Below are 13,220 nucleotides of genomic sequence, written 5' to 3'. Positions count from 1 at the left end.
AAGACTGCACATTAGTCTTCTGTAGGCTATGAAATAATGGTTTCTTGCACTTTCTCTGCTAAACATTGGAGAACCCACACAAGAGAAGAGTCAAGCAGCCACTTTCTCACTGGAAAAATAAACAGCACCTACCTCCTCTACCTGTCTGCCTGTTTTCATGAAAACTGGACAAAACCTTACAGCTTCAAGATTCCCACCTTTAAGTCAAATGCATTAAGAAAATACAACCAGCACAATTGAAGAAATGCCAGTGCCTTAGGTCAATAGACAGAAAGCAAGCAAGTTTGGCTTCTATCAGCTAAAGTAACTTGGAGAGTCACAAGCTGGAACATGCACTTCACTTGTTTTACATTAAAAACTTACTTTAAGGAGACGACAAAGAAAATTACAGAATAGCTTAGGTTTTAATAGCTAACCATTAAATGGCCACAATATACCCACAATATTCCTGAGATTTAAGGTACCCTTTTGTGGGGGAATTGAGTTCCCAGAAGTATCTGAATCAAACATTTCAAGAAAATTAAAAACTAACAAACAACCCCCCCACAAAAAACACCAAAAACCCACCAACTAAACTATGTTGGATGAATGAAGTGGATTCAATCCAATGCCTCAATACTCACTGAGACATAATAGTATATGCACAGAATATAAGCTCTAACTTGCCTGGCTTCATTTAGATTAATTAAAACACTCTTCTTTATGGAGTTAATTATTTTTGCTTATGCATAAAAAATAGACAAGATTTATAAACCTGAAATGTAATAAATTCTTCGAGTTTTGTTTACAAGTTAGAAAAAATCATACCCATCAAACCTTCTTAGACAGAAGAGCCACATGGATTACTGTTCTTGGGGAGAAAAAATCCCCAAGGACAGTCAAAAAGATGACCCCATTCTAAGGCTAACCAAGCTCACCCTCTGCAGGACAGTGTGAGGAGGAGAGAGGCTGCCCTCCAGTGTTCAGTCACCAAACTCAGTAAGTGCACGGGATAGGTTTTCTGCTCTTGGCTGCACAAACGCACTCACGGAGCAGGAAATTCGTATGTGAAAGGCACATTAATGATAAACACAGATTTAACTTGGCTTCTTCCCCCTCCTATTTACTGAGTTAATTGGGATGGTTTGGATTTAACATTAGGTACCACAGATACAATGATTTATTGAGATCTAAATTATGCACACTTACTTTCAGGAGACTGCTAAAAATGTCATTTCTCCTAAACAAGGGAGAAACCATTAACAGACACAGTCAAGTAACTTCTGCAAACTCTGTCACAGCTCTATTGACCTATTTGAAATAGAGCAGGTGTTAGTGGCAGCAGGTATGGCACATTTTGGTCACTACTGAGACTGAGGTACCATGTTATTATCATACATTATTATGAATGCATTATCTGCATGCATTGAAAACAGATTCCGACTGTCTAAATAATGAAAATTTCATGCCACCGAGTTCCTTTAAATTAAAGAGTGAATAGGTTACCACTAAACTATTAAATGGAAAACACAGTTTTCTGCATCCCAAAAGCTTTCACAATACTTCCCCCTCATGCTTTTGGGCCTAAGTATAGCAAACAACTATTTATCAGGAAACCAAAATTTATCCAATTAATCTCCTCCCTGCCTTCCTTCTCTCCATATCCTCAACGGACATGCTGGATTCACAAGTCCACTTCAGCCAGTGAAGTATCTCCACTCTGCATCTCCAAACTTAAAATCAAAGTTCACACATTATTCTGGTTTTGACTAGTTTTAGGAGCTCATCATACAGGCTGACGTGTCACATTGTTTTATTTCAAGAATATCACCAATTACATGTCTAAGACTCAAAATTTGCAAACAAACTGACTAGTTTTAGGGTACCATGATCAATTCCTCAGCAGACTTAAACTGAAGGTAAATAAATAACTGTTATATTAGCACAAATAGAGTTATGTATGGTTTAAAGGTATGTATGCATATCGATGGGGACAAGGTAACAGAGCAGTATCAGGTGTTAAACTTCTATATCCTTTAACAGAGACTCAATTCAGCACCAGTCAACTCTAAGCCACAAATCTACTATGATTTTTGACAAAGTTCTGTGATTTTACAGATACAAAACTATTAGCTACGCATATTCATGCACGTATACTCATCTGTAAAATGAACTATTCCCACTCCAGTGGCTCACAGCTTCATATACTCAAACTTCTTTCTTTTTTTAAGCCAGATTGACATTCCTCACAGAAAAATCCTTAAAGACCTATCACACGTTTCAGTAAGAAAATTAGTATTCTGGTTTTTTACTTTGATTCTTCTATAAAGCAAGGTCTTCCAGAGTCACAGATTTTAAGAAGTTTCATGATACAGCATAAGTGAATCATTGGGAGAGACATCAGAATCGGAATTATAAATTTCCAACCAAATAGAGCAACTTGTTACTATGAACTCTCTCCTCTGATTTCCCATAAAACACAACAGTGAAGAGTGAGTGCAGTTTGTCCAGGCCTAGTAGCCTTCCAGTAGGTGAGAAGAAATGTCTGACCCTGTTTGTTTCAATGCCATCCATGTGTTCACCTTTAAATCAGCAGTGCTCAGGAACTCAGAAAAACAGAACACATCTTTTAGGATCACACTCTGAATCAGCAGCAGTCACTACAAGGAGAAGACAAAATCCAGGCAGCCCTAGGGCTCTCCAGGTAGCAGGGCACAGTCCTGCTGGCTCATCCACCTGGACCAGAGTTGACTTGGGAGCAGGAAGGAACCCACTGTATTAAAGCACTCTTCTCTCCTGCATCTCCCCGCTGCTCTTCAGCCCTTTCCTCCGTCACATAAAAGAAGCACTGCCTTTCTCATGATACAGCACAGGACAAGATTCCTCCCTCTCATCCCCAGAAATACAGAACTGCAGCCAGAAGAACCACTCATGCTATGCAAAAAATGTATTCCCCAACTACTTTTAAACCACTCTTAAAAACAGGTTGGTAGAAAGCAGGCTCCCTCAGCAGGCAGAATGACACACCTACATGTAACTCTGATTCAATAGGTCTGAACACAAGATACACACAGAACTTTTTGGAAGGACTGACCATTCAACACATTTGCATTCACCAAGCTACTCAGCAGGACAAAACTATGGCTTATATTCATCTCTACCAAAGCAAATTAAGTCAAATTTGTGACTGACCAGCAAGCAACTCTGATCTAACTGAACACTAATGTAACAGCATTCAAAATATCAGCATTGTCTTTTCCATTACAATCATGCATGAAAGTCAATAATAAATATTTTCAAAAAGCAGAGGATACTGAAGGAAACAGGAAAAAACATGTTCAAAAGGGAAAAAAAAATATTTATCAAAGGGCTAATTTGTTTTTCGAAATCTGCTGAAGTTAACAAAAGAAAGACCCTGTCTGACCAAAAAGGAAAACTTCAAAAGGGAGAACAGAACTCAGAAAAGTGATGTTGAGGTGGCAAAATATCAAGAGGCCCATACTGCCTCCCCCAAAAAGAGTAAGGTAGAAGCAGTTTTGACCTCACAGATACAAGAAGAAAACCTCATCTTTGGCCCACTACAAACATGCACGATGGTATCAAGTTTACCTACCAGTCTGGTACTGTGTGCCAATCAGTGAATATTCCACCTGTACACTGAGCACCACATTCAATAAGATGACCTGCAAGACTGGGAAAATTGCATTACAGTAACTAAATATAATGCAAAATCTATTTTCACAAATCCCACTTTAAAATACAATAGTACAATGGAAATAGAGCTAAATAACAAAACATGCTACTTTTCTCCATAAGTATCTAATACAATTATGAATTATGCATTAAGCATAACAAGGGATCCTGAAAGATGAATATAGTGTTTAAAGGATTTTTACAAGAATTTTCCTGCAAAAAAATATACACCTAGAAGATTATGTAACACCTAAAACCAAGTTTCCTTAGTAATTTCAAATCTTGATCTACATTCAGTATCTTAGCAGCCTGCACTGTATGTAACTAAACAGACAAAGACCATTTTTAAATGAAGAGATAGAAAATCTCACCTCCAATATGAAGGACACAATGTATTATGATTATGTATTACCATTCTCAAAGTTTGATTGCGATAGTCTATAAATATTCAACAGAATTATGGGGAAAATCTTCATCTCTATCATCCCCAACTCAGTGGAGCCTGAATGAATTTCTCTCCACATTTTTTCTCAAGCAGAAGTTCAAGCACACTAATGAACAGTGTGTGCTCAGGCTAAGTAATCACTCTTTTTTATGAGGACTTCAATTCAGATACATGATGCAGAATGTTAAATTAGGCAGCATAGTTCTACCCCTTTCTGGATCAGATTCTTAACCTTAGGACCACAACGAGGATTTGTACATGGGAGTACTGACACTGAGCTTCAACAAAACCATACCAGGATGCTGCCCTCTGACTGAACCTGCTTTTGGGCATCTTTCAGAGTAAGCCCTGCGACCACCCCAAACATCAACAGTGGCAGCCAAACAGAAAAATCTTGGAATCAGTGGTCTGTACTGTAAGATTTCATCTCTTGACACAAAATGAACAGAAAGTTAAGCTGCTAAATAAAATCTTTCAATCCTTTCTTCCTTTTGTTATTTTAAGCTGGTTCTAGAATGCAGTTTCTATCATTTCAACTCCAAGTGAGAGTAGTGACCCTCAAAAAAGAATTCAAAACCTAACAAAATCATTAAAATAAATAAATTCAATGATAATATGAAACATCACTATGTGCTGAAAAAGTTGGTATCTTGACATTATGATATGAAATATAAATTTACCCAATTTCTTCTTATATCATTTACCTTCCCGCAGCTAGCAAGTCATAGTCATCCCTATTCCAGCCAAACTAGAAGAAAAAGACAAATATTTCAAATACATAAAAGTTTCATACAGTACAAAAAACTGCACATAGCATGTTCTTTGCTTTGAATAACAATTCATTGGATATACTTTTACTTAACTGTAGAAATCTAAGTAATAATAATTGGCAGGCACTGTACAGGGATTTGAGTTCCTATACAGCAAATCAGCAAAAAAATCTCTGACACATTTCAGTTTTCCTCCTATTGATACACCCCAACAAATACAAACTCTTAAAGCCATATCCTCTGCAAAAAACCTGGAAGTGCAACATCCGTATTACTTAAAACCTGCACAACCTACAGGTTTAAAAGTATAGTACCTATCTTGGGTCACCTGAACAAACCACTGTGTGTCTTCAACTTCTGAAAATTATCAGTTCCTGGAGTACTTACCAGTCACCCTTAAAAACTGGAAGTATGCTTTCTGTTTAACTAGAAATTTTAACTAGAGTCTTTTCCCTGAGTTCAACCTAGTGCAAGCAATACAGTAATTGTTTCCTATTTGGCACTTTGCAGAAATCTTCCTAAAATCTTTCAATGAATTAGATAAGGTCTTTCTGGAATAGATAACACACACTGACAGTTGTTATTTTGAGAATGTAAACAACTAGGAATAAAACAACAAGTCATAATGGAAATCATAAATGGAAAATTAATTAGGCAATGTTTGACATGCATGAAGTCAAAGAGTATTATGTTTTAGAAAGCATGTTTTTAACTAGATATATGCCCCCCTATTTGTTTTAAATATGCACCAAAAGACAGCTTCCATATTTCACCTTGTGTGATCCTTCACAAAAATTAATGAAAACCCGTTAAAAATACTTCAGAAAACCACATACCCTGCATGTGTAATTTTTTTAATTTCAAGGAGTTTCAGAAATGCTGCATTGAAACCTACTACTTTAAACAAAACTGCTTACCCACTGAACGAAAAAACCCAGTGCTTTAAACCATCTCATGTGCTCCCCCCAACCAGAGTGAGCTCCACTACCGACACCTTGTGGTAAAGAAAAATATACTTGCACACCAAATTTTGAAGAAAGGCACGGGGAAAAACCCCGAAACAAATGGTGAGAGTGAAATACTGGTGAAAGAGGCCAAGACTTCCTTAACTTCACCCATGCTTTCCAGCTTAATGGTATACAATTTAACAAATATCCCTACTATCAATTTAGGAGAAGGGGAAGCTGACAACTTTTCATGCATGTAAGAAAAAAAATACAAATCTCGTTGTTTTTAATTTAGTATCTACATTTTCACAAGGAACAAAAATTGTCTGACAATAACTGCTGAATAGTCACTCACATGTATTCATTATCCTACGGAAATTAACTTGTACTTACAGAGTGAATGAGTGGTCCTAATACAATCCCGCTGTCAACACATCTGCCCGTCACAACAACATCAGCTCCAAGGTCTAGAGCTCTGCTTATTGGTCTTGCGCTAAAGGTGACAAAACACAGCAGTAAGTACCTTCAAAGCATCATTTAAAAAACAGTTCCCTGACACACACAGGTTAAAAATCACTTAGGAAGTCAATAAAATCTACTTTAACAACCAATTTGTCATTATGTATATACATAATTAAGAAGATTTTAAAGAGCAGTCATTGAGACACTATCAAATTCTGGTACCTAAATAACGAAACTGAAAGACTTATCTTGATGTCCATAGAAACTGCCCTGAACAAAGTGCAGAGAGGGACACTTCTATCATCAATTATGGAAAAGAGTGTTTTTCAGAGATTCATTAGCCATTCAATTCGTAGATGAGTGTATGAAGACGAACATTCTCCATAGATAAAGCCTGGTCACTTTGCCCTCCAATTTTAAACCTTTCAGGTCAATTACCTAAGCAATTTAAGAACTTGCAATATTGTCCAACTTAAAGAGCACTGTGCAAGAACAGGATCACCACGAACACCAACTGGAAGAGATGCACGTGACCATTGTCCCATTTCTCAGTCCTTCCCCTTCACTAGGCCTGATTGACATTGATTCATCTGAAGTGGATGGTGACAATGAAAATGCAGAGATTTATGGAAACCCTAAGTATCATAAAGGGGGAAACAGATCTTTCAAAACAGCAACCATCCTGAAAAAACAGTTTCCAAAATTTTGACAATACAAAGCCTGACACACAGTTCAGCACAACCTAACGGAACCTCCTACAGCACTCTATGTCCCTGAGCTTGAAGTCTTCACTTGCACTTCTCTAGTGACAACACTGTAAACTACTCCATGCTGCAACAGAGGACAAAGCATATGAAAAAGCATTTTCGCAATTGTAATTAAACTAACACTATTTTGGCTCAAACTAAAACCTGATGATTCACAGATGGTGTATTGCTAAGGAGTCATAACTTACAAGGTTATAAACTAAAACTCATTTACAAGTTGTAAACAAGTATTTTTTCTGGTTGCCTGAATAATTCGAAGATGAACCACATATACTAAGTGGTTCTAATTGCAAAGCAAAACAAATTCCCATATTCCATGTGTTAAAATTATTTGTTCATAATAAATACAACTTGCTAAAATAACTCACCCAAGATATATGTTCATGCTGTGAATATTCTCTGGAAATTGTTTGCCACTCTCTAAATCAGTGATACCAGCTCCTTTTAAGTTCTCTTTCTGTTAGAAAACAAGCAGAACACCCAAGCTTTGAGTATTTTGAAGTTTCTACAGTAAGCCTTTCATTAGTATCGAACAACAGATCCACTTCACAACAACTCTAAGCAAAGCATAATTATTAAAAGTATTGACAATACAAATCAGTTGAATGGCTAAAAGCCGTAGATACGCTTTTAACCACAACTTTTCCAGCGTGCAGAAAACTAAGCCGGTCTTTAAAGAAAGTAATGTTCATTCACATACAACCAACTACAATCAACTGGTGTATTTCCTAGGCTTTAAACTGTATTTAATTGCTGTAGGACTAAATAAATCAAACCCTGCAAACAGAAATGTGTCTGCCACATCTGCAATGGTGTCACAACCAGTGAACAAGGCTAATCTTGTAGCTTCATACAGTACTTAGAGTAAGCTGTGTTTCCAGAGCAGTAGGTGGGGGGGAGGGTGTGGTTTTGACCATGCAGTAGGCAGCTTGCCAATCCAGTGGACTGAAGGTACAGTGACTGCATAGACACAATGTCTATGGAAACTCTAAATACTAATTTACAGGTGGGATCTGTAGTGTGGGAAAAAACCCAAAATTTCCACTCTGAACTAATTTGGTATTCTATGTTAATGACTGCAATCCTCCAAACCACAAGTAACATTTACCATGTTTCATGTATCAACAACAGAAGTTGTTGGTAACCATAAAAGCTGTGTCTTTTTTGTTCCTGTAAGTTATGTACTGACAACAGCATAGAAAACAATGCATTTCAGATCAGACACGTCTGTAACAAGCTCAAATGATGACCACTTTACTGTTGTAGCAGTAATGAAATTCTGGTCTGCAGACAGTAAAGTGGTTTCAGTAGGGCAGAAAGTTTCTGAAAATGAAGCCCAAGCACTGCACATAAATTGCAAATGAAGAATCTTACTTGACGATCTTCCACATTCAAGAGCATGCAAGGAGTAACAGATCCTATGCAGATAAATAATTTTCCAAGTTACAGGCAGATATTTAACCACAGTGCAAACCTCTCCTCTCTTAATTACTATTATGTAGAAAGTCTTTTCCCAGTAACTTTTCAGGTATGGCCAACATCTTTTTGCGGATTTCATAAAGTGTAATTCTTTAAGTACAAAACAAAAACAAACATATATTTCATCTTTCAATTTTTTTTGGTCATATTTTAACTTCAATCCTCTCATTTAACATTACCTTACTGCCTGTAAACTAATTACTTAAAAACAGAAAACCAGCTACCTATAAACAAAGTAACATCAGGAAGTGCCTGTAAACCACTAAAAAAGCTAGAGGGGATAAACATTTGAATGTGTTGTAGCCACACCATATTCAGAAGATTTAACACACATGATTATCTAGTTTAGACAGAAGCAGTAAGCAACAGCACACAATAGCTTCTCCTGAAGAGCAGGCAGACCTTACAGCAGATTCACATTTCCCTTCAAAAAGCTAAATAGCAGATCCACAAGCTAATAAAATTCACCTCCATTACATAGCAAACACTACATGTGCCAAGAGTTGTATTCATGCGTTTAAAAATTAAAAGATAATGAAGAACAACACTTCTGATAGTAAAAGACTACTGCATAAAGACACACAAAGTAAGTTCCTACGGGACAGTAAATACCATGTTCATGCTATACAGACTCATGCTAAGGCTTAAAACAAAGTGAAATACCTCACTCATCAGATCATCTCCAGCAACAACAGCTATTTTCAAATCAACATCTGCTTTCTTTGCCACCTCCTGAAGGGCAGCTGCACAAGCAAGTGGATTAATTCCACCAGCATTACTGATGACACGAACACCTAAGAAAAAAAAAAGGCAAATGAAGTTCAGCAGCATCAATAATCAATCACCTGTATTTTAAAAAGTGTGCTGAAACACAAGCAAGGTATCACCTTTGCAAGGTAACAGACATTCAATCAAGCAAAACCACATTAAAATATGAACCACATTTAACCTGTGAAAGGATCACAATAAGCCAATACAAAATTGTTTAGAAAAGAGTAACTGCTATAGATAATTCTCATTTATCCTTTATGAATGGAAGGAGAAAGTGACCAGAAAGACACACATAATGAGGCAGACAGACAGCATCGAACATCCCTGACAGAAACAGCAGTAAACACTGTGAAGCTTTACTAATGTAAACAAAAAAAGAGTGATTAGAAAGTCATATTGTAGAACTACATGGAAATTTTGAAAAACTAGAATTACCTTGAAAACATTTTTTAGAAGATCTGTAAAGCAATATTCCATTCACAAATTAAAGCTACAGTAAGAAAAATGTGAAAATATTTATCTACAGTTATAACAAGTATCTCAAATCAACCCAATTTCACCATCAGACCTGTACCCTACATCAATTACAACGGGATTTTTCATAGAATCCTAGAACAGTTTGGGTTAAAAGGACCTTAAGGACTACCTAGTTCCAAGTCCCCTGCTATAGGCAAGGTTATTCAGGGCTCCATCCATCCTGGCCTTGAACACTTCCAGGGATGGGGCATTCACAACTTCTCTGGGCAACCTGTTCCAGTGCCTCACCACCCCCACAGTAAAGAATTTCTTCCTAGCAGCCAATCTAAATCTACCCTCCCTTCAGCTTATGGCCATTTCCCCTTCTTCTATCACTACACATCCTGGTAAAAAGTCCAGCTCCAGCTCTCTCGCAAGCCTCCTTTAGGTACTGGAAAGTGCTGTAAGGTCTTCCCAGAGCCTTCTCTTCTCCAGACTGAACAGCCCCAACTCTGTCGGCCTGCCTTCATAAGCAGGTGTACTGAATTAACATACAAACTCATGCAAGAAGCAGCCTACCTTTCCTGTGAATATCTTTTATATAGGGAGCCATGGCAGTGGAGACAAAATCCGGAGTGTAACCTAAAACCTGAAATAATTAAGAGCTGTAACCACTTCTCATAGGTAGGTCAACCCAATCCCTTTCCCTGATTAACACAGAAAACAGGGAAGAACAAGTACCTCTGAAAATGTCTGGCAAATACGATGGGAAATGACATGAACACTTTCACTATGTGAAACTGAATGGATGCAAATAAATACATGCGAGTAAAAAGTATACTTAAGGAACCGTGTCCCCCTAACCAGGCATGTCTTAAGCAGGCTTCGGGCACGATTTGGGCTGAAGGAGAGCTCGGGAGGTCGGAAAGTACCGGAGCGCACCCGGCCCCGGCCAAGCCCAGCATGCTGGGGCCGGACACCGGCTTTACTTACGGGAGACCGGGCCTTGGCGGCCGTCAGCAGGGACATGGTGATCTCGGAGAGGTAATCGAAGACAAGGAAATCCAGCTTCCCCCCGTACAGCAGCTGCGGCACTGGCGGGGCAGGCAAAGGCGCTGTCAGCACGGGGGCCCCCCGGCCCGCTCCTACCCCCGGTGCCGGCCCGCCCCGCCCGGGCGTGCGGCGCCAGCCCCGGCCCGCCCGCTTGCGCAACGTGCTGGGGGCCGCTGCCAGCCGGGCTCGCCCGGCCTCCGTGCCCCGGCCCCGCCGGGTCTCCCCGCCGCCCCCCGAGCAGCCGCTGCCGCTGCGACCCCGCCGCCTACCTGCGGTCGCCGTGTCCCCCCAGAAGCCCGAGGCGCAGCCGATGCGCACCGCGGCGCCCGCCGGGGGCTCGCAGCCCGCGCTGCGCCGGCGGCTCCAGCGGGGGCGGGCGGCGGCCCCCAGGAGCCGCGGCCCCCGGAGCCCCAGCAGCGCGGCGCAGCTCATGGCGGCAGCGGGCGGGAGCGCGGGCACCGCCCCGGCTGCGGCCGCCTAACACAGGGCTGGGGAGGAGCTGCGGCCTGCGGAGGCGATTGGGAAAAGGGGGCGGGAGAAAGCCTGTAAACGCGGAGAGCGCGGGACGGAGTGCCGAGAGTTCTGCGGGGGCAGTTCGCTGTAGTTGGTGTATCCCATAGCGCCAGCCGGTTGGAGGGCACTGATGGGTCCAGCCCGGGGCGTGTCCGAATGGGGCCTCTCTGTTTCGGGCCCGGTTGTGCCCGGGCCCACGCTGGACACGGGTCGGTGGCGGGGGTGCGGGGTTTCGCATCCCCGAGGTGCTGCGGGCTTGGCGGGGGCACCCGTGTCACCAGCGAAGCGAGAGGCGGTGTGTCGGGGCAAAACCTCAACAGCGGAAACCCCATGATAAGGCTTGGGTTAATGTCAGAAGCATGTCAGATTGTCTACTTACGGAATTTTTATGAAACTCTTTCCTTCTCTCCTAAATACAAAATGCGTTTGTTAAAAAATAAGGCTTTCTGCGCGGAAGTGCACGTCTCTGTTCTGACAGAAAGGAGGTCCCATACTGAATTTCCAGTCTGTGAACGTGAGGTAAATGCCACTAACCCAGGAAATTCCCTCATATATAAAGAGGAACGATTTCGTAGTCCTGACGTCTAAGCTGGAGAGCTGTCTCTGGACATCAGAGGGCTAATCATGTACGGGTGCTCCAGAGCGAATCCTCCGTGTCTGACATGAGCTAGGACTGTGCCTGAACCAGAGCCTTAAGTGCTGCTCTGACACAGTAACAGCCTGGCCTTCCTTAACAAGTACACTTTTATTTCGATTGGGTTTGAATTGTATCTCGCAGATGATACAATAATAAAATTGGAACTTCTTGCAGGAGCGATGAAAAATAAAACGTTTGGTGCAACTGACAATGCTAAGTATGCGGTGATGATGAGAGGGGGTTTTACTGATGTAAAAAGTAGCCATGTTGAAAATAAATAAGTACTTCTGAAAATTGTTGATAAGACTTCCAGTTAGACTATTTTCAACTTGTGATTAGAAATAATGCAGTTGAGAGACGACAGAAAATAGTCATGCTGTGGTCTCAGAAATTGGTTCTTTATTTAGCGAGGTACAATGTTTTCCTATTGCAAAAAAGGGCCATAAAGCACCATTTTCTAATGTTCTCAGTGCCTGAGTGATGAACAATTCCTGCCCTAATCTATTAAACAGGCAGAACCAAGTAGGTTATAAAGAAAAGTTGGTTTGCTATATGGACAGAGGATTTTGATTATTACACTATGAAAGTATTTCATTACTATGTAGAAAATTTGCAGGTTTCGAGTTCCTATAAACTAGTAAACATCCAAATAATCATAGTAGGGGAAAAAAACCACCATGTAATATACGCATAGTTGACTCCAGAGAGCTTTGTCCTAAATACATATTTATTGTAGCTCCTTAAAGTAAATTTTGAAGCAAGAATCAGAAAGAGCACTGTCTTGGTACAAAATACATTACTATCAGTACAGACATAAAGACAGATGCTTTCTGTAGATAAATTTTGTGTCTTCCATGTGTCTTTTGATATGGAATACGTTGCAGTCAGATTCCAACACATTGCAGTGTGGCAGGAAACATGGCTAATCCTCAGCAAAGTCATGCGATGCTCTCAAATCCTGGGGTGAAATTCAAATGCGGTTTGCCTTGGCTGAGACACCATTACCAACGTGCTGCAGTCCTCCCTTCTGTGCTTAAACACAATGCCAATCACTGATAAACAGAATCATTGATAACCCATGAGTGTAAGTAAAAATTCCGCTGGAATGGGCTGCGCCAAGTTTTCACGCTGCAAAACTGAACTTGGGGGCGTGAGAAGAGCTGGCTGCTGACGCCAAGGAGCCCAGGGGCCGGTAGGTGGCTGTGTTTCACCGCTGTCCGCACCCACCTCGCCTGCGAAACCACCTCT

The 13,220-nt window shown here is 40.6% G+C and overlaps 1 protein-coding gene across 1 annotated transcript in view; it reads right to left on the bottom strand.

Annotated features, from left to right (window-relative positions):
- The window catches only part of LOC125326651, a 57,013-nt gene extending 45,759 nt beyond the window's left edge, over window positions 1–11,254 (bottom strand). Inside the window, exons 1-8 of the mRNA XM_048305110.1 lie at window positions 11,092–11,254; window positions 10,763–10,863; window positions 10,349–10,418; window positions 9,206–9,336; window positions 7,432–7,520; window positions 6,228–6,327; window positions 4,822–4,865; window positions 3,593–3,670 (exon numbers count right to left, since the gene is read on the bottom strand). Coding sequence (XP_048161067.1) covers window positions 3,593–3,670; window positions 4,822–4,865; window positions 6,228–6,327; window positions 7,432–7,520; window positions 9,206–9,336; window positions 10,349–10,418; window positions 10,763–10,863; window positions 11,092–11,254 — 776 coding nt within the window. The remainder of the gene's footprint in view (window positions 1–3,592; window positions 3,671–4,821; window positions 4,866–6,227; window positions 6,328–7,431; window positions 7,521–9,205; window positions 9,337–10,348; window positions 10,419–10,762; window positions 10,864–11,091) is intronic.
- Between the last annotated feature and the right edge of the window lie 1,966 nt (window positions 11,255–13,220).

Source organism: Corvus hawaiiensis, chromosome 5 (genome assembly GCF_020740725.1).
Source record: "Corvus hawaiiensis isolate bCorHaw1 chromosome 5, bCorHaw1.pri.cur, whole genome shotgun sequence".
Taxonomy (NCBI): Eukaryota; Metazoa; Chordata; class Aves; order Passeriformes; family Corvidae; genus Corvus; species Corvus hawaiiensis.
Note: the sequence above shows the minus strand (reverse complement) of the source record. Positions and strands in the feature narration are given on the sequence as shown.